The 22414-nt window shown below is 35.8% G+C and overlaps 1 protein-coding gene and 1 pseudogene across 1 annotated transcript; both read right to left on the bottom strand.

The window, feature by feature from the left end:
• Positions 1–597: 597 nt before the first annotated feature.
• Positions 598–15981, bottom strand: LOC148584019 (threonine dehydratase 1 biosynthetic, chloroplastic-like; annotated as a pseudogene).
• A 1398-nt stretch (positions 15982–17379) lies between these two features.
• On the bottom strand, positions 17380–19597 carry LOC132162814 (GDSL esterase/lipase At5g22810-like). Its single transcript, XM_088519243.1, has 5 exons — positions 19360–19597; positions 18961–19091; positions 18585–18818; positions 18126–18381; positions 17380–17573 (listed from the first exon to the last, which is right to left on the bottom strand). The coding sequence occupies exons 1-5, from the start codon at positions 19595–19597 to the stop codon at positions 17380–17382; spliced, it is 1053 nt and encodes a 350-aa protein (XP_088375369.1).
• Between the last annotated feature and the right edge of the window lie 2817 nt (positions 19598–22414).

Genomic DNA, 22414 nt, shown 5'->3' with positions numbered 1-22414 from the left:
GTGTTGGCGGTGGAAGAGCGGCAAGAGAAGCCTGCTGATTGAGGCATGGGGAACATGTGCTGAAGCATGAACAACTGGAGGAGGAGCGGAAGGTAGTTGTGGGGAGCTGGGAGGCGATGAGGACGGTGGACTGGAGGAAAGTATATCAGGTTTTAAGGAAAACTCATTTATGAACCATGGCAGATCCAGGTTGCAAGGTGGAGGACGGTGAGTGGCAAGTAGCAGGGAGCTAGACTGAGGAGGCATGTGGCCTTGGGCAGCAAAGTAGTGGACGGCAGAAGGTGGTGAAAAAACACTGTTAAAGGGCAGAAATGAAATAGGAAAGTCACGAGAACACCGACTAGGGAGAAAAAATGAGAGAGGAGGAGGGAAAGAGGAAGAACCATTCCTCCTTCCCAAACAAACACACAACCAGTGGTAAAAAGCCTCACAAAGGAGGCACATTTTCTCTACATAGAGAGAAGGAGGAGCTTCTCTCACTATAGAGAAGCCGTAAATTTATCTTTTTATGCAATAGCTTATGCCGACTTTGGAAATGCCTATGACCTCATTTGCGATAATTGATAAAGGATAATAACCGTAATAACCACGTTGATATAAATAATAATCGTATGATACGAATGCAGATGCGAATACCCTTAGTGGTGTCCTGTGATGGAGTTACCCAGCAGGAAAAGCTTGCTGGACACCAAAATAGGAACAACAATCACATCTGAGTTTCTCCAAAGACAAAAATAAGGTACCAACTCTGGAGATCCAATGAAATGAAAAAGTAGAAGTATACACAAATATTACATGTATTTTACATAAAGCGCACAAATATTATATGCTAAGCACCAACTCGGTCTTCATCTCATCTCAAGCTTCATCTCATCTGAAGCTCCATCTTCATCTTTTGATTCTTGTCACAATTTTATTCTACTGATTTCATTCCTTGGTGCCTTCTCTTTATACAGCAACTCAGATTTATTAGCAAGACATATAGTGGCGCCCTTTTAAAGCAGGACAATGATCCTCTTCATTTCATTTGAAATGAATAGTATATAAATCATGGTCAGAATCTAAAATTAGTACATCTAACGGTGTACATGATACTATATTATTGTAAACTTTATAAAAAACGAGTCAACATTAACATCATGTACACCGTTAGATGCACCAACTTTAAATTCTGACCATGAAATGAAGGTGTGACACCTACTAGTGCATCAATAGTGGCAAAGCTTCATCCCTGATTCAAATGCATAAGCATATCCTAGACTACTGGCCAAAGCCTTGAATTCATCCATCTCGGAGCTTACAACTTGGAGACCCATTAATACATTTCCACCACTCTCACCCTGGTAAAGAGGCAAAACACAATGTAACCGTTAGCAATAAGCTCAAACTAAATAAATATAATTTCTTTAGGCTATTCTTCCATATAAATTATAGCAAAAAACAACGATAGTTAAAGGCCAGAAAATCAAAAGATCATTTTCAAGAAAATTATCAAAATAAATTTGGCTTTTGCATAATTGGGAATTCAAAGTGCTAGTAGAGAATTGAGCACAACCTGTCCTCCGTAATTGAGCCTGCTAATATTCCAACGGGCACTGAACGCATCTAATAATTTCATCAGAGCACCTGGCCTCTTGGGGATGACAAACCAACAGAGAATCTCATTCTCAATGCTTGATCGATCACCCGACTGAAAAATATCCCAAAAGAGTGGAATCATAACCAGTGCCTATTTAAAGACAAACTGAAGATAACTGAAGGAAGAAGGGGAAGGGAAAAGAAAAAAGGTAGAAATATTCTCTATTAACTGCTCAATCTTTGAATATGCATTATTTCATAAAATTTTCTGTTTCGGTATATTTCTAACACTTGCATTATTGCATTACAAAGGAAAGTCATGAAATTAAAGCTATGGAATCTTATGAGAGGTCAATATTGCAGTGCAGTCCCATGATCGAGGTCTTAATAATTCAATTCTTCTCTTATAACTTGTTAGCAACTAAGCTAAAAGTGAAGTGAAAAGAAACATAAAAATTGTTAGAATATTAATTAAATGATTAAATTCACTATCATTTATCATGGTATCAAAGTAGAGATTTTGAGTTCAAACAATATCTTTAATTCACCTCCCATTCAATAATATTTCACATATTGAAGTCATATAACATTAAATAATGGAAGCTTATAAGAGGTCAATCTTCTAGAACTCTAAATAATTTTATTCTTCTCCTATAACTTATTCACAAGTAAGCTAAAAGTAAAAGTGAAAAGAAATATGAGCATTGTTAGAAAAATAATTAAACTTATATTTTTTTATGAGCTTAAACTTTTTCAACAACAACCAATTTATTATGGTATTAAAGCAAAGATCTTAATTTATGCAGCATTCGAATGTGTTAGATTAAAGTACACGATTTTTAAATTTGATGTTTGAATTATCTTCAAACAAGGTTCAAGCAAAACTCTATGGTCTAAACATTTTCAACTTACCATTTGATCATGTATCAAACAGGCTTCAAATGATGCTCTCGATTTTGCAATTTTTAGTTTACCGTTCAAACGATTATCGAACTTGCTTCGAAGAAAGAGTTCAACATTGGAACCCAAGTAGTACCGGTCGAACACGCATGAATAGAGTGTGAAAACAAAATCTTTTTAAGCTAAAAACTTCATTATTCATATAGCCCCATAACTTCTATCATCCTAGATTATGTGTAGTCCATACTAACCACCTTAGGCGAAGGTACTAGGTATCTAAGTCACTTACCACCCAAAAATGGTTGAGATATTCAAGTTTGAGACAATGTCATTGCAGTGATGCATTAACTCCTCATTAACAAGTGACATAACTCTTTTAAACTTAAATTAGTGTTTTTGTCCACAGAATGTGCCATGCCAGCACAACGTAGGTACGTAATAAAACCAACAATAATATTTGTTTTGAGGATGATTGTCATAAAAAACAAAATGATGATCTTAGTTTCAGAAAATCCAGTGGAAGAAACGCTAAGAATAGAATTGGCTTACTGCACGTAGAAAAAGTACTTTGTTGGCATACCAATGGACAAAACTCTTTGAACTTTTCGCACTTCTCTGGAACAAATGTTGCAAGGACAGACTCATGCCGGCTACCAACATCAGCAAGTTGGGATACCAACCTTAGTCCATCAAAGTTCATGTTCGCTCCACTGGTTATTGCTACAACATTTTCACCTTTCAGTCCATAATATTTGCAATATGCTTCTGCTCCAGCAATGGCAAGGGCCCCTGCCGGTTCAAGTACGGCTCGCTTTTCCTCGAACATGTCCTGCAGCAAAAAGTCCAATTACAATTATAGCACTCAAATTACTATAGTGTCTTGCCAAAGTTCCATAGAAAGAATTAGCATGCTTAATTACCCACTCTTTTTCTTTCTTTCTTTTTCTGGATATCAAAAGCCAGAAATGACTCCATATTATATGATTAAGCAGGTCAAATTACAAATTGAAGCATGATATACTGCAAGCATACAAATCAAAATATTCAGGTTATGATCTTTCTAGTGCCATAATCTAACTAAACTATAAGGGTCTGCAATTTTCTTAATAAAATGCCCATTTAAGATGGCTTCTGACAAGGACTCTTTTGCAGCCCTAAAAATCAGATGTAGTCTTAACACTTTAGTGTGCACATTTAATTTTCATTTTTTTCATATTTTTTATCCAACTGAAGAGAAAATTTTCTTTGTTTCATTGGCTTTAAGAGAAATAATGAGAATACTAATTGATTCATACAGTGGGAATCAATTGTTTACTCTATTAGTGAAACAGAAATTTGAGAGTCAGAGGATCCAAATATCAGATAGAATTGGAAAAGGACACTGATAAACTATATAAGTAGAGACTCAGCAAGTAACCTTTTTCTTCTTAATTCTTACTCCTGGTTGTTGTATGAGTCATCTTGTCCAGTAGTATTAACCATCGAACAGTAAAATATTGTTCCAAAAGCAAGCCACAAAGCACACAGCAATTCTTATGAGCTGCGCTCAACAATTGTTTGGGCCTCATCGTGTACTAGGCAAGTATTGGATGTTCAACTTACTTTTTAAAACCTTGAATTTGGTTTAGGTATCAAGCATGGTGGCCTGCGTTATATATATATATATGTGTGTGTGTGTGTGTGTGGGGGGGGAGGGGGGGGGGGTGGGGAAACTACATTTACTCCCTCTAACTACCACCCTAGGGAGGGACTATTGGACCCATCTACCTTGAGCAAGTTGACACAACACCCTAGGCTACCTGGGGCAGTTGGGCCCCACAGCCTGCTCACTTAGACTGCCCAAATCTCTCTGCATTTGGGACAACTTAATTGTAGTGGATCGTCATCTCCCAATTAGATGGGAGTAAATGTTGTTCCCTATATATACATATAGGAATTTCTCTAACATTAAATGGAAACAGCCAAGACTATTCCATGTACGGTAAAATCAAAGGCCTCTGTGATGCAAGGTTCCGAGCTAAGAGTATGAAGAGAGACTCACCTTTATTGATGCACAGATAGCATCTTGGCTGACAAGAACTACTCCATCAATGAGCTCTCTGCATAACCGAAGAGTTTCATTTCCAACCACATCCACGGCTACCCCATCTGCAAATTTTCCTATTTTATCTAGCATAATTCTCTGCCGATGATATAAAGATAGTGCCATTGAGTTTGTGTCATATGGCTCCACCCCAATGATCTTGACCTACATGATAGATGTATACTGGTAGTGCTAATTATGGTTTTACGCAAATGTAACCAAAAGATTTACACACTGGCTAAAATAAACATTGTGAGATGCAAAGCACAGAAAGTGGAACAAAAAACTGAATAAGTAAAAGGGAAAATTGCAAAATTAGTCTACGGGATTTGAGATTATGACAAATAACTCTCTAAGGTTTCAAAACTGACAAATAACTCCATATGATATGCATGTGTAATAAATAACTCTCTCAGTACAAATTCCGGTCATTTTTCGGTCTGTGTCATTTTGAAATTATACATTTACTCTCAAACAAATTATAAAAGATTAAAATAAAAGAAGGGGGGGGGAAAACATAAAAGAATAGAAAAAGGGGCACTTAGGGGGTGGTTTGGCCACCTCCTCTAGCTGGTCTAGGGATGGCCAAACCATCACCATAGTTAGCACCCATTTTTCTTTTTCTTTTTTTATTACCTTTTTTAGGGTAAATGAGTAATTTCATCATGGCCCCAGCAGAAAAAAAGTCAAAATCTGTACCAAGGAAGTTATTTGTTACATAGGCACACCACAAGAAGTTATTTGTCACCTATTTGTACAACCTCAAATCCCAGGACCAATTTAACAATTTTTCCTAAATAAAAAAATGGTCTCCGAGAATTTGTTCATTGATACAACATAAACTCAGTACACCTAATCAACAAATAAAATGAAAAATAGAATTATAGAAAAAGGAAGATGGGATTTCATTCCAACTTGGATGAGATTTGAAGCAGAAAACAGTTCATTAAACTTAACACGCACTCCGATTGAATCACACTATCAAACAGATAAATGAATCATCAAATTAATTTCACACTATATGTTACCATCCTCGTACTTATTTAGTCATCATGTTTGATGTTAGTACATCCATAGAATAAAAACTTTTAATCTGTACAACCAAATTCTTAAAGCATAGCAGAAAACTTGAGACAGTCCATATGCTGAATTCCGGGAATACTTTCTTTTTCCCAGACTTAAGATATCATTGCATCCATAAGCATCTTAAAGAAATTTTTCCATAAAGTTACATTTCTATTTCAAAAATGTTGCATACCCTTATTCAGCTTCAATAACATCCGTACTTCAAAACAATGCGCTCAAATCTCCTAAACTTGAAGAATAATTTTGATGACTTAAAGTCTTAAACAGTTAAACCCAGGAAGCTGTAATATATTTTCAGTTTGTATATTATTTAAACACAATAAGTTGTTTGTATACTTTTTCTGGAGTCCCATTGAAGTCGTAGGCCAAATGCATTTGCTTAGTTGAATTTTGAAGGAAAACATGTCACATACCTCAGGGTAAACTGCCTTCACATAGGCAGAAATTCCAGCTATTAGCCCGCCACCTCCAACAGGCACAAAGATTGCATGCAATGGAGCAGGCATTTGACGCACAATCTCCATTCCTACAGTCCCCTGCCCTGCAATGATATCTGGGTGATCAAAACCAGGAACAAACGTTCGACCTTCTTCTCTGGCCCGCTTCTTGGAATACTCTTGTGCTTCATCATAAGACTCGCCAACAAGCACAACTGTAGCACCCAACCTCTCCACCGCCTTCAGCTAAACAAATGTGTAATACCAAATAATTGGGATATCTAAAATTGACAACATAATGAGACAAATCAAAAGCTTTTTATCATAAATCAATGAATGTGATGGTAGGGAAAAAGGCTATCAACTTTGATTTCAGGAGTTGCAACAGGCATGGCGACGACTGCATCACAGCCTAGTTTTTGTGCAGATAACGCAACTCCTTGGGCATGGTTCCCTGCTGATACACAAATGACTCCCCTGTCCAACTGTTCCCTTGAAAGCTTGGCCATCATGTTATAAGCTTCCCGCAGCTTGAAGGAGAATACCTAGCAGTTTGAAGACATCAATAAAGAGTTTGGAAAACTGTTTTCTGTTCTTGAAATGTGGAAGACAAACAAGCACAAACAGCATTTCCTCAGAATGAACCCTTTCGACAAAAAAATCCAAAATGATGGTTTTCTTGTTTACAGGAACATTAATCGATCTGTTGAGATTAAATTGTTATCAAATTCCTGCATGAAAGACAATTTTCAAGAAGCAAAATCTCATGGTCTCGTAAAAATGAGGATTCTTTGAGATATTTTTCGAAGTTAGCACAAAGTATATTATCATCAAGAAAAAGTTCCATTTCATAGGAATATGCAAGTATGTAAGACACACAGCAGTTCAGTTCTCGCAGGTTGCCAATTCCTCATCAGTTGATCTTCCTTGGTCGATTCAGCTCCCGGCGCCATCTCCGCCATTGTTGGTGCCTCGATCTGAATTGGCTTCTCGGCAACCTGAGCCCTTTCCCTCTCCTACACAGAAGCCCAGTTGCTCCACAGCACCCAATGACCACTCGCTTAAGGAAAAATGTTTTCCGGCCCAAGAGACACATCATGATTGTCTCACTCTCAATTGTATTTCAGACCCCTCGGGCTCTTACTACTGATTTGGGCCATTGCAACTTTGGGCCTATGCATTGGGCCACATCTTCTAGATACTTGAGCGGCAGCAGGCCATGGAAAAAACCGATAAGAATTAAGCCCTTATGTTTGATGTGCGTTTGAAATGCTTAAAAGTGCGTATAATACTTAAAAAGTTGGTTTGAATAAAAAAGTATCCGTTTCGTAAAAAAAAAAAATGAAATCGCTTTTAAGGGTTCAAAAAGCCTAAAAATGGTCAAAATGCATTTTTGGTAAAAACATAAAAATGAAGCTTTTGGACTCAAAAGCTCTATTTCTTAAGGAAAATGATAAAGGCACAACTTAAACCCAACTTTGGCACAACTTTTTTCTTAAGTTTTTTTTTTAAAAAAAAAAAAAAAATGCATGTTGAGGAGAGAGAGAGCCTTAAACTAGAGAGAGAAAGAGAAATTTAGTTTAGAAGTTGGGCCAAAGTTGGGTTTAAGTTCTAGGTGTATCATACCTCATTTTTTAAACACAATCCTAAACGTACATGCTCTAACTCGAATTGATAGTAATGTAGATAGGTAATATAAAAAAATTTATATGAAATACCCACTTATCTAAATAAAGTTTAGGCCGCCACCCGACCGTTAGTGTCCCATGTTCGGGGATACAAATCCTCTCTTCATTTCTCATATATATATATATATATATATATATATATATTTTCTTTCCAGAATGTAAAGTTGGTGCATCTTATATAATTTCAAATTATTTAAACTTTTTTTTAATTTTCATATGGAGTATCCCAATTGCTAACAATTTAGACAAATAATTGCATTATGTCCTAATAAAAACAGCACAATATGGTTTCACCTGCCATATCAATTTGGTGGGTTGTAAATGGATTTTCCGTATGTAATTTTTGTTTTTAGTTTTCAAAGTTTGAAAAACAAATATAAATACAGATCAAGAATGACTCATGACAAAAAAATGTTTGGATGTGCGTTTGAGAAGTCTAAAATTGTGTTTAATACTCAAAAAATCCGTTTGAAAAAAAATAAAATAAAATAAAAAATACTGGTTTAGTAAAAAAATTGAAAGCACTTTTAAATTTCCAAAACAACCTTAAAATGACAAAAATACACTTTTAACAAAAGTTTAAAAATGAAGTTTTTGCTAAAAAACGCTTCTTGACTTAAAAGCTCGATCTATTTCTCAAACACAATTCCAAACATACTCTTAGAGATATATTTTGTGTCATTTTTTTTTTGTAATTTTTTATTATTTCTTCTGGAAATTCATTATTGAATCCATGAAATTCTCAAATTCATTGAGGGATAGATTTTTACATCTTTTATAACAAAATAGATATGATTTGCAAAATAATGAAAAGGGAAAATTACACTTTAACCTCTAAAGTTATGGGCCATTTTCAATTCGAGCTCAAAAGTTTTAATTTTTGCAATTCACCCTCTCAAAATTTTAATTTTTTTCAATTCAGTCATTCCGTCAGTCAAAGCCGCTTTGACTGACGGAACAGTGATCACGTGCGTCACAAGTGCTTTGACTGACGAAACAGTAATCACGTTCGTCGCAAGTGATCGCTTTTGTTGATTTCTTCCCCAAAATGCCCCCATCTCCTTCGGCTTTCCACAATCTCTTATCCTTCAAATCTCAAAGTGTCAAGCTCACAGTCGACGTTTTCAATCTCTCAAACACAAACCCATTTCGAAAAGAACCCTCTACCTTCTCATATGAAATCCGTTACCAGTACTTCAAATCCTTCTCTCTTTGATTTCAATTTATCTGAGTTCTACGTGAGTTCCAACATGGCGGCCATTATTGATAGCAGGAAAACGATCGATTAGAAAAACAACCCAAAAAGAGGGAGGTAGAGGTTTTAAACAACCCAGAAGAGTGGTTGATTTTGATTTTGTGGCAGTGTATGTATTACGTATATATATATATATATAAGAATTCGTTTCCTGAGTTTCTTAGTTCACATCGGATTGGGTTTCATAGTTCGTCTTTAAGACGATCGGTTGGGTTCATATATAAACATATATACTTAATATTATAATAACCCAACAAATAAATATCAATTAAGAAAACAAACAAAGAAAGTGAAGAAAATATATTACCAATAATATCAACAAAAAGGCATCATTTGACAAAGTCCATCCCTCAAAAGTCTCAATCTGAGTCGTAGCGAGGATTGTGGAACGCTGAAGGAGATGGGGTATTTTCGGTACTAAAACGCCTGAAATGATCACGCGCCTTACACGTGATCACTGTTTCATCAGTCAAAGTAACTTTGACTGACGGAATGGTTGAATTGAAAAAAATTAAAACTTTGAGGATAAATTGCAAAAATTAAAATTTTGGAGTTCGAATTAAAAATCGCTACCAATTTTGGGAGATAAAGTGTAATTTTTTCTAATGAAAACAAACATTTCCCGTAAACTTACATACTTGAGGTTGAAGATCCTCCCTCTTGAGCCAAAGATGAACACCAAGCTTCTCCGAGAACTTGGAGGCATAGTCCAATGGCGTCTCCACCGCAACATCATAAACCTTAGATGACAATATCTTCGTCAAGTAGCTGGTGGCGCTGTGAACCCCGTCCCCACCCATCCCAGATGGCAGCGCCGCCATCTTTTCCGGCACAACACCGAGGAAGCCACTCTCATACACCAACGACTAAGACGAGACTTTCATCAGCTGGGGAACATGTGAAGAGGCCGACTCGGGTGGCGTCGTATTAAGAGAATCGAGCCCTGAGAGCTTGTGGAAGCAGATCTACTCCTTTGGGTTTGTCAATGTTGCAGTAATAATGGATGGTTGACTTTTGTTGGAGTACTTCGTCCTGATTGGTGGGAAGGTTGACTGCTCGGGTGTGCTACGAAATAGAAGAGTGGGTGATTCTCTCTACTATAGTTTTTTACTCCATCTTTCGTAGTAAATTTTTTCGTGATCGCCTCTGCCAATTAACATACCTCACATTGAGGGAACCACTTAAATCTTGGTGTTATTTTGTGTGTGATTGTTCTCGCCTTATTTAACCGTAATTATGATCACGTGTTTGTGCACAACACGCTAAAACAAGTTCAAAACACTAAAAACTTGTTCAAACCATTTTTAAAATTGTTTAAAATATGTCCTAATAGAGACCAAAATGCCCATTACCTCATTTGCGATAACGGATAATAACCGTAATAACCACGCCGATGCAAATAATAATCATATGATGCGAATGCATATGCGGATGTGAATACCTAAAAGTAAGAACCATGTCCTACAAAGTTCTTTCTAATATCTAAAATGAGTTGGGCATGTTGAACCCAAATTGAATATCATATAAAACCATTTAGACTTTTTACTTTCTTTCTAATTTTTTTGTTTTGTTTTTTCAATTCCCTGTTCAAATTGGGTCGAACCCCAGAAGCCCCAAGATAAAGTTTAAGCCACTAGTTAGAACCTAATTGAGATTGCATTAAGAAGTGTAAAAAGTAATTTTAATATATAAAAAGTTGTACCAAGTAAAAAGTTGGTCCATTTGGTAAGAAGCTCAAAAAATACTTTTTAACTTTTTTACTCTAAAAAAAGACCAAAAAGCACTTTTGAAAAAAAACCTTAAAATACATTTATTTTTATTTTTTTATTTTATCAAAAAACTCAATTTAACTTTAAAGGCTCCATTTTTTTTTAATGCAGTACCAAACATGTTCTATTAAAAAAAGTGACATGTCTCATTTTAATAGATTGGGTTGAAGGAAGTTCCTCCAACCCAATTTGGAGGAAAACTCTGCCCCACTTAATATACTCGTCGCATAAATTGGAAAGAAGTAAAAGATAACACAACCTAAACAAGTCTTTATTTTCTTTCTTGTCAGAAGATACATATATATGGAAGCAACTTTAACTAAAAATCGAAACACTGTTATACAGGAATGAATTTATCATTACTTTTCATTTAATCTGTAGAATTATACATAATCATACAAATCTCTATCATCTTCCATCCATATTATACAAACAAACCCACAAGAAATATAAATTAACCAAATAAACCCTCAATAACATGGATCTGTTGAAGAGAAAAACAGAATAATGTTGAGGTAGATGCATGTGTATGATAATTAGCTGATGAGCTGAACACCACTTGGGATCAAAGTTTGGACTATAAAGTTGTTTGCAGCCTCCGATGGATGAAAACCGTCCCAAAAGACGTAATCTGATGCATTAACACACATGCCCAAAGAATATGAATTGCATAACATTGCTGTCGCTAGCACGCCTGATACACAGCAAGCCCTCTTTGACTCAAAAAACCCTATAACCACTCATTTTATTAATTATGAAAAATTAACAAATCTATATATGGAGGACCATACTACATAATAAATATCCCCCGACTGCTACGAAAGCCGAGGAAAAGTACACGCACTGATGCTACCATGCGACTGCCGCGCTCATATACACATTCTTAATCTATTTTATAAAGTCTCTTCCACTAGGAGGGAAGTTTGATTTGACAAGAGTAAAAATGTGTGTTTGAGGAACCCAAGATCAGAAGTTTAAAGGTTGGTCTCCAACCAGTTAACAACCCTCCTTAAATTCCCACCTCCCTAATACACTACAATCAGTTATTACAATCCTTCTTAAATTCCCACTTTCCTAACACACTACAACCAGTTATTACAGCCCTCCTTAAATTCCCACATCCCTAACACACTACTGTTGATATAAGATTATATATATTATAATTATAATGGGGATTTCAAGATTTGTCTTGGCATCCGTTTTTGTTTTTCTTGGGCTATTTGTGGCTAATGGGCAATATGGTGATGGGCAGTATGGTAATTGTTTCTGACATCAAACCCCGAGTCCCCAAATTTAGGACATTACAGGCCCATACTGCAATGTTCTTATTCAGGGACTCGGGTTTTGATGTCGGAAACAATAACCATACTGCCCATCAGCCACAAATAGCCCAAGAAAAACAAAAACGGATGCCAAGACAAATCTTGAAATCCCCATTATAATTATAATATATATAATCTTATATCAACAGTAGTGTGTTAGGGAGGTGAAAATTTAAGGAGGGCTGTAATAACTGGTTGAAGTGTGTTAGGAAGGTGAGAATTTAAGGAGGGCTGTAATAACTGGTTGTAATGTGTTAGGGAGGTGAGAATTTAAGACGGGCTGTAATAACTGGTTGTAGTGTGTTAGGGAGGTGGAAATTTAAAGCAGGCTGTAATAACTAGTTGTAGTGTGTTAGGGAGGTGGGAATTTAAGACGGGCTGTAATAACTGGTTGTAGTGTGTTAAGGAGGTGGGAATTTAAGGCGGGCTGTAATAACTGGTTGTAGTGTGTTAGGGAGGTGAGAATTTAAGGCGGGCTGTTAAACACACACTAATCTTGGAATGACTCCCCTGCTGATATACACACTAATCATGACCAAACACACACTAATCATGACCAAGAAAATAAAGAGGGACGGTTGAGAAGTTGTTGACGGATGACCAAACACACATTAATCATGAGCAAGAAAATAAAGATGGTCGGTTGAGAAGTTGTTGACGGAATGACTCCCCTGCTGATACACAAATGACTCCCCTGTCCAACTGTTCCCTTGAAAGCTTGGCCATCATGTTATAAGCTCGCCGCAGCTTGAATGAGAATACCTAGCAGTTTGAAGACATCAATAAACAGTTTGGAAAACTGCTTTCTGTTCTTGAAACGTGGAAGACAAACAAGCACAAACAGCATTTCCTCAGAATGAACCCTTTCGACAAAAAAACCCAAAATGATGGTTTTCTTGTTTACAGGAACATTAATCGATCTGTTGAGATTAAATTGTTATCAAATTCCTGCGTGAAAGATAATTTTCAAGAAGCAAAATCTCATGGTCTCATAAAAATGACGATTCTTTGAGATATTTTTCCAAGTTAGCACAAAGTATATTATCATCAAGAAAAAGTTCCATTTCTTACGAATATGCAAGTATTTAATACACACAGCAGTTCAGTTCTCGCAGGTTGCCAATTCCTCATCAGTTGATCTTCCTTGGTCGATTCAGCTCCCGGCGCCATCTCCGCCATTGTTGGTGCCTCGATATGAATTGGCTTCTCGGCAACCTGAGCCCTTTCCCTCTCCTACACAGAAGACCAGTTGCTCTCCTCTGGCCCCACAGCACCCAATGACCACTCGCTTAAGGAATAATGTTTTCCGGCCCAAGAGACACATCATGATGGTCTCACTCTTATTGTATTTCAGACCCCTCGGGCTCTTACTACTGATTTGGGCCCTTGCACCTTTGGGCCTACGTGTTGGGCCACAACTTCTAGATACTTGAGTGGCGGTGGGCCATAAAAAAATGGATAAGGATTAAGGTTCTGTTTGGGTGTGCGTTTAACACTTAAAAAGTTGGTTTGAAAAAAAAAAAGTATCCGTTTGGTAAAAAAATAAAAAAAATAAAAGCGCTTTTGATGGTTAAAAAACCTAAGCCAAAACGCATTTTTGATAAAAACCTTAAAATGAAGCTTTTAGACTTAAAAACTCTATTTCTCAAACACAATCTCAAACATACTCTAACTCGAAGTCAGGGCCGGCTCAGGCCCTAGGTGAGTTAGGCCCTCCCTTAGGGCCCCCAATTTAATAAGGCCTACAAAAAAAATTTTTGACTTAAAAAAAATTTGGAAAAAAAAAAAAAAAATTATTTTGGACCAAAAAAAAAATTGAAGGCCCAAAATTTTTTTTAATAGGGCCCAAAAAAATTTTCATCAAAATTTAAGGCCTCAATTTAATAAGGCCCCAATTAATAAGCCCTTTATAAATTCTAAAAATAATTCAAAAATAAATAAAATAAAGGGACAAAACATTAAAGGCCTTACATCATTACATGCCAATTCCCTAGAGCTCTACACGCCTAACACCCACAATACACGCCTATATCATGCAGTCATGCTCTTAGCCTCTTTATGGAATTTTTTTTTTTTTTGTTTTTGGTAAAAAAATATATTCGTTACAAATAAAACATTACCATTTATTTTCTATTTATTATTTAGCCATCTAGGAAAGCCAATAGCCAAAAATATAAACTGCTGTTAGCCTAGGAAGCTTACCATATGCATTTTAAATATCAGAGTCTCTCTATTTGCCACTTTATCTCTCTTCTTTGCTTGTTCTTTTTTGAGTTTTTCTTCTCTGCCTATATCATCATTTTCTCTTCCTCTCCGACTCTGAGTGATCGAGTGTCCTGTCCTATCTCCAAGAACTACTTCATAATTCATTTGCCAAATCAGGTTTTATTGTTCTATTTTTATCATTTATTTTATTATAGTCATAATTTTTTTTTGATAAATCGTGTTTGTTTAATTTGTTAGTATTTTTAAAGTATATATACTTAAAAAAAAAAAATTAGGCATAATTTCAAAGTTTTGCCTAAGGCCACAAAATACATTGAGCTGGCCTGCTCGAAGTAATAATAATTTAAACAGGTAATATAAAAAAATTTATGTCCCCCCCACCCCCGGCGACGGTTAGTGTCCCATGTTGGGGGATAAGGATACTCTCTCCATTTCTCACATATATATATATATATTTTTTTATTTACAGAATTTAAAGTTTTTGCATCTTATATAATTTCATATTATTTTTTTTTTTAATTTTCATATGGAATATCCAATTAAATTGCTAACAATTTAGGCAAGTAATTGCATTATGTGACTATGTCCCAATAAAAACAATAAAAACAGCACAATATGGTTTCACCTGCCATATCAATTTGGTGGGTTGTAAATGGATTTTCCGTATGTCATTTTTATTTTTAGTTTTCAAAATTTGAAAAACAAATATAAATACTTAGAATGACTCATGACAAAAAAATAAAATAAATTTAGAGCATGTTTGAGTGTGCATTTGAAAAGCTTAAAATTATGTTTAATAATTAAAAAGTCTGTTTGAAAAAAAAAAAAAAATACTGGTTTAGTAAAAAAAATTGAAAAAGCTTTTAAGGATCCAAAAAATCTAAAAAATGACCGAAACGCACTTTTAACAAAAGCTTAAAAATGAAGTTTTTGCTAAAAAACGCTTTTTGACTTAAAAGCTCGATTTATTTCTCAAACATGCTCTTACAGATGTGTTTGGTGTCATTTTTTTGTAATTTTTTTTTCATTTAATTTCTTTTAGAAATTCATTATTGAATCCATGAAATTCACAAATTCAATGAAGGATAGATTTTCACATCTTTTATAACAAAATAGATATGATGTGCAAAATAATGAAAACAAACATTTCTCGTAAACTTACGTACTCCTGGTTGAAGATCCTCCCTCTTGAGCCAAAGACGAACACCAAGCTTCTCAGAGAGCTTCGAAGCATAGTCCAGTGGCGTCTCCACCGCAACATCATAAACCTTAGGTGACAATATCTTCGTCAAGTAACTGTGAACCCCGTCCCCACCCATCCCAGATGGCGGCGCAGCCATCTTTTCCGGCACAGCTGCACCGAGGAAGCCACTCTCATACACCAACGACTCAGACGAGACTTTCATCAGCTGGGGAACAAGTGAGGAGGCCGACTCGGGCGGCGTCCTATTAAGAGAATCGAGCCCTGAGAGCTTGTGGAAGCAGATCTGCTCATTTGGGTTTGTCAATGTTGCAGTAATAATGGATTGTTGGCTTTTGTTGGAGTACTTCTTCGTCCTGATTGGTGGGAAGGTTGAGTGCTCTGGTGTGCTGCGAAATAGAGGAGTGGGTGAAGCAATGAAGCAGAGAGCTTCCATTTTTGCACAGAGAGAGAGAGCCGAGTGCTTTCAGACTAGTATAAAAGACCTTCACAAACATTACTATATATATAATATTCTCAAATGTTCTTGTTGGAGAGATGACTTTCTATAAAGAATGTCAATATTATAAAGTTTATCATGAGTACTAGATAAGATCTAGGTAGGAATACAACGAAAAAACTATATTGACGTATACAACTTGTTATCTTCAAGAGTTGTCATTATTTATCTTCAGCAAGCCATAACTATGGCTCGTCGTCTTTATCTTTCCCATCTTCTTCTTCTAGTTGAGTCCCATTCGATTGCTACCTCTTATCATGATAATGTTCTTAGATATATTTATTTATACATATATTATATATATGTATATAATGAATCATCTCCATTTCACTTAGAAAAAAATAGTGAACGACAATCTCTTTAAAAATGATAATCCACCAAAATCACGTTTGGTTTGATCATCACACTAAAAAATCAAAGAAATAAAAAGACTTCTTGAGGGTCAAACTACCGATAGCTCCTTCAAGAAAGGCCACGTACCAGAAAACACTTGAAAGACCGGCGGCCTACAAGCCAAGGCCTATTAGGCCGGCGACCTATGATCAGAATCCGAAGGGCCCATAGAATTATGGCCCAAACGACCCAGCAAGGACCCGGATACACCATTTCTTGAATGCAACTCCCAACAGCCTCACCCTATACACTATACCCCCCTCCCCAAGGATAACGCTTAAGCCACTGGTTAGAACCTAATTGAGATTGTGTTAAGGAGTGTAAAAAGTATTTTTAATATATAAAAAGTTGTACTAAGTAAAAAGTTGGTCCGTTTGGTAAGAAGCTCAAAAAATATTTTTTAACTTTTTTACTCTAAAAAAAGACCAAAAAACACTTTTGAAAAAAAAAACCTTAAAATAAAGTTTTTTTTTTTTAATTTTTTAATTTTTAATTTTTTTTTTATCAAAAAACTCAATTTAACTTTAAAAGCTCTATTTTTTTTTTTTTTTTTTTCAATACAGTGCCAAACATGTTCTATTAAAAAAATGAACACATGTCATTTTTATAGACTAGGTTAAAGGAAGTTCCTCCACCCAATTTGAAAGAAAATTTTGCCCCTCTTAATACAACCGTAAGCAAGTCTTTATTTTCTTTCTTGTCAGAAGATACATATATATGGAAGCAACTTTAACTAAAAATCGAAACACAGGAATGAATTTATCATTACTTTTCATTTAATCGGTAGAATTATATATAATGATACAAATCTCTATCTTCTTCCATCCGTATTATACAAACAAACCCACAAGAAATATAAATTAACCAAATAAACCCTCAAAAACAAGGATCTGTTGAAGAGAAAAGCACAATAATGTTGAGGTAGATGCATGTGTATGATAATTAGCTGATGAGCTGAACACCACTTGGGATCAAAGTTCGGACTATAAAGTTGTTTGCAGCCTCCGATGGATGGAAACCGTCCCAGAAGACGTAATCTGATGCATTAACACACGTGCCCAAAGAATATGAATTGCATAACATTGCCGTCGCTAGCACGCCTGATACACAGCAAGCCCTCTTTGCCTCAAAAAACCCTGTAACCACACATATTATTATGAAAAATTAACAAATCGATCTATATATGGAGGACCATTTTACAAAATAAATATCACCCAACTTCTACGAAAGCCTAAGGAAGCCGAGGAAAAGAACAGGCACTGACACTACCATATGCGACTACCTTGCTCATATACACACTCTTCATTTATTTTATAAAGGCTTTTACTGACTTGGGCGTCAGAGTATTCCCAATATTTCGACGGGCTGACCTTTTGACAACCCTTCCCCTGTTTTGTAGGAGGAGCTCCCTTCCTAAAAAGTGGGTTGAGGTCACTATGGGTGGTCCGCGTATGATCTACATTAATATACAATGGGTTTGGTCTCATAGTACTAGAGGCTTGATGAGCTATATATATGACGAGCCACTTTCTTTTAGGTGTCTAGCCTAGGAGTAATTAATGTTTATCTACCCTACGTACGATTACAACTCTTTTACAATTTACTAACATGCATGCGTCTACCAAAAATAAATAAATTAACATCTTTCGATTCATGCTTACGTGAACATAGAGAAGTAATCCACGTACCATTTGGAGTAGGATTTGTGGAAAGATTGAAAAGAGGTTGGTAGATATCAATGACAACCAATATGAGACTAGAAAGGCGATTTTGCAGCCTCTTAGATGTGGCATTGAGCTTCTTATTGAAAGAAACTGCATCATTGTTTAACCTTTCCACACACTCATTCGCACTCAACCCATATAATGTCATGGCTGCTGGCAGGCATCCCATTGGGGGTAGTGTCGTCACTCCAATTCTCCTCGCTCCCAATGCATATAGGCTCTATCACAAATGTTTCTTAGTTTATCAATTAATGCATACGAATTTTGTTTATTTTTTCTTAATTCGTACAAATAATATACATAAAGATAAAAGGTAATCTTGAATGTTTGTTAATGTTCTTATTTCGAAGAAAAAATAAAATAAAAAAGGAGAAAGATAAGTATAATCTAAGTTTTGAGAAGTGATGTGAGGAGAAGAGGGACCCGAATGAAATTTGTATAGGAATGCAAGAGAATGTCCGAGAAGCGATCAAACGAATAGGTGGATTGAAGAAGAGGATCAACATAATAGTTCTGAAGAAAGTCACTGCTCCCAGCACTAAGAAAGTAGATTGCACCAGATGTTATTCTTGAAGCATTTGATCTCCCTGCAATTTCCACCACCCTACGCCGATACTCCCTGTAGTACTCCAGCTGTTGACTTAATGAGATTGCATGCTACAATATCACCAAAATGTACAACATATATCATATCATACCATACCATATCATATGTCATATATATATATATATATATATATATATATATATATATATATATAAGAAAAAGCTAGAATTTTAGTCTTGTTAATGTATTTACATATAGGTCGGCTGTAGCATCAAAATAACCAGATGCAGCTGAAGCAAAGTTTGCACCCATCAAGAGGTTATTTCCGCTCGCTTCTATGCTAAGATAAGCTTGTGGATAAGAAGTGAAGCCTAGGCTTTCAGCTGTAATTTAAAAAAACAAAAAAAATAAAAAATAAATAAACCCTTAAATGAGAAATCCATTAAAGAACCAGTAGAAAGCATTACTATTAACAGAGAATCTTTAACGCGAAAGGGTTGATTCGAGTGGTAAGTCACTTGGCCCTCTGCTTCATGAAACATTACGTCTAAGGTTCAACCCGTGTAGAAGGGGCGTTTTGCCTGGATACCCAAGTTATAAAAAATAAATATAAAAAATAAAAAAGAATTGGGGAGTTTGAGAATGATGAACCAGTGAAGTCAGCGGCAAGCTTTCCATTGCAGAACCTCCCGGTTGGTTGTTTAGTGACAAAGTCTCTTCCATAAGGAGGGAAGTTAGCTTTTATAAGGGTGACGAGGTTGTTATTGTTACCGACATCAAAAAAAGAGTCCCCAAATATGAACAATGCAGGAACACGCTGGCCATCAGCCACAAATAGCCGAAGAAACAGAAGAAGAAAGGAAGCCAATAAAGATCTTGAAAGTCTCATTATATTATATATATATATATATATATATATATATATAATATGATATCAACACTTTGTTTCTTTCTTTATTTTCTAGGAGATATAGATAGAGGAGGCTTTGAAGATGGATATATAGTTATAGCTTGGAGGTGGAGGCTTGGAAGTGCAATAGGTAACTGGTTGGAGAGCAAACACAGATGGTCGGTTGGGGTCGGTTGGGAATTAAGTTACTGTTTCAAGAAACATGACCAATTTTCTATAAAAATCTTTCATGTGTCCACATTAATAAATGATTGCAATCCTTTTTTAGAAAGTTCCGGAAAGAAATGTCAATATATATATATATACATGGTTGAGTTGTAAAAAAATAAGTTTTGTTTGAATTGATAGGTGGCGTACCATGTTAACTGCTATTCTCTCTAAAAGAAACCTTAATTAACCAATGTATTCTTTTTCTTTTTCTTTTTAACTCGAGAAAAGCTTCTCTTCTTCTTTTTTCATGTTCAACTTTCTTTGGGCTAGGGCCACTTTGCTATTTATCTCTCACCACATCACTTTTTTATCTTGCAATTATATCATGATGCAGATTAACCTTTAGATGAGTAATGTTATATTTTAGACTGTTATGTAATTATCATACAATCTTGTGAAAAATTAAAAAAAATCAAAGGATAATTTTCATTGCCACGTCATTCCAGTGATATGGTAATCATATAACTATTTACTAAATAATGTTACTCTAACTTTTATCAAGCTTTGATATAAAATTGACACATCAATTTGGAAATATGTGGAAAATAAAGAACTTTAATGAAGAACAAAGAGAGAATAAAACCCACAAAATTTAACTCAAACAAAACAACAGGAAATACAAGGAAAATAAAGAGAAAAAAGAAAAGAAAGGAAAAACCAAAACAACAATCGAAAAAACAACAAAAAAAGCCATACAAAAAGTAGTGTTGGTGGGGGAGAAGGTGGAGGAGTGGCAAGAGAAGCCCGCTGACTGAGGCGTGGGGAACACGTATCGACGTCTGAGGTCCACGCCAAGTGCATGGAGCTCACGCTTCAATGCATGAATGGCTGGAGGCGGAGCGTAAGGTGGTAGTGGGGAGCTGGGAGGCCGGCGAGGATGGTGCATTGGCGCATGAAGACCTCGGTCGACTATAGGAAAGTCTATCGGGTTTTATAGAAAACTCATCTACGAACCATGACAGATTTGGGTTGTAGGGTGGAGGACAGCAAGCGACGAGTGGCAGGGAGCTGGATGGTGAAGGAGGCAAGTGGCCTTGGGCAGCAGAAGGTGGTGAAGAAACACTATGTTAGAGGGTGGAAATGAAACAAGAAAGCCACGAGCACACTAATCGGAGATAAAAAAAAAGGAGGGGGGGGGGGGGGGGGGACGGGGGGAGGGGAGGAGGGAAAGAGGAAGAACTTTCCCTCCTCCCCAAACAACCACACAACAGGTGGTAAAAAGCCTCAAAAAGGAGGCAAGTTTTCTCTACCTAGAGAGAAGGAAAAGCTTCTCCCACCAGAGAGAAGTTGTAAATTTATCTTTTTATTTATAAGTGATTGCACTTAGCACAAGTAGTGTCGAGTTTGGTAATGCAAGCTTGTAACGAAGTGGGACATTAGTCTACATAATAATTTCACCATTTGATATATATGTTACTTTCTTGGATAAATTCATCATTGGGCGTTTGTATTTTTTTTTTTTTTTGGTTATTTTTAAGTTCAAATGTAAAATAGATATGGATTTCATCTAAAACATTAGGCCTTAAGGAAACACTAAAACAAGCCCAAAACACTAAAAAAAGGTCCAAAGTATTTTCAAAATCGTTTAAAATATGTCATAATATAGACCAAATAGCCAAATATTACCTCATTTGCGGATAACGGATAATAACTACATTTAATAACCGAAATAATTAGTATTGTGTGGATGCAGATAATAATCACATGACGCCGATGTGAATACTTAAAAGTGATAATCACTTTATTTATATACAGATGTACATATTGTCAATAATCACATCCGCATCGGCATGTGCGAGACAGATGTGGACAAACATATATGGTATCCCAGCCAATCTTTAATTTACGTAGGAGCTGCTTACAATCATTGATAAGAAAATGGACAAAACATGTCACCCTCACTAACATAAGATTTAATTAATTTGAAAGTGAGTGTTACAACCCAAGTTACCATGATAAAAATAAGGGGAAACTTCATCCGTTCGTAATCTCCCCCCAAAGTTCAAAATACCCCTGTATTTTTTTTTTAAGGTTTTTTATTCACTTTTTCTTTTCTTTTTCTTTTTCTTTTTTTTTTTAAAAAAATCATTGTAACTTAAGGGTAATTTTGTAATATCATGAAATTTACAAGGGTATAATTATCATTTCAACATTTGACAAACCTTAACCGAAGGGGTGAGATTGCAAATGTTTTAAAGTTCAATACACTCAATTAAGAGTTTTTGAATTTTGAAAAGAGATTGCAAAAACCGTAAAAGTTTAAGAGAATTAAGTAAATTTCACATAAAAATAAGGGTTAAATACAAATCCAGTACCTGTGGTTTGCACCAAAATCAAATAGTTACCTGAGTTTTCAAAAATATCACAAATGGTACATGTGGTAAGTAAATAAACCCACTTGATACCTCCGTTAAGATTCCGTTAAATTTTTTAACAGAATGTTATGTCAACCTTACATGTGGGCACCACGTGGCGTGGTACCTAGGATGCCACCCCCTAGGACCAACCTTGAAAAAACATTTGATGGGGGTAGTTCATGAGGTCATCATCCGTATCGAAGGCATAAATCTGGTGGTTTTGGCTACT

The sequence above is a fragment of the Corylus avellana genome, chromosome 8 (assembly GCF_965113065.1).
Source record: "Corylus avellana chromosome 8, dhCorAvel1.hap1.2, whole genome shotgun sequence".
NCBI lineage: Eukaryota > Viridiplantae > Streptophyta > Magnoliopsida > Fagales > Betulaceae > Corylus > Corylus avellana.
This window is presented reverse-complemented; position numbering and strand designations above follow the sequence as displayed.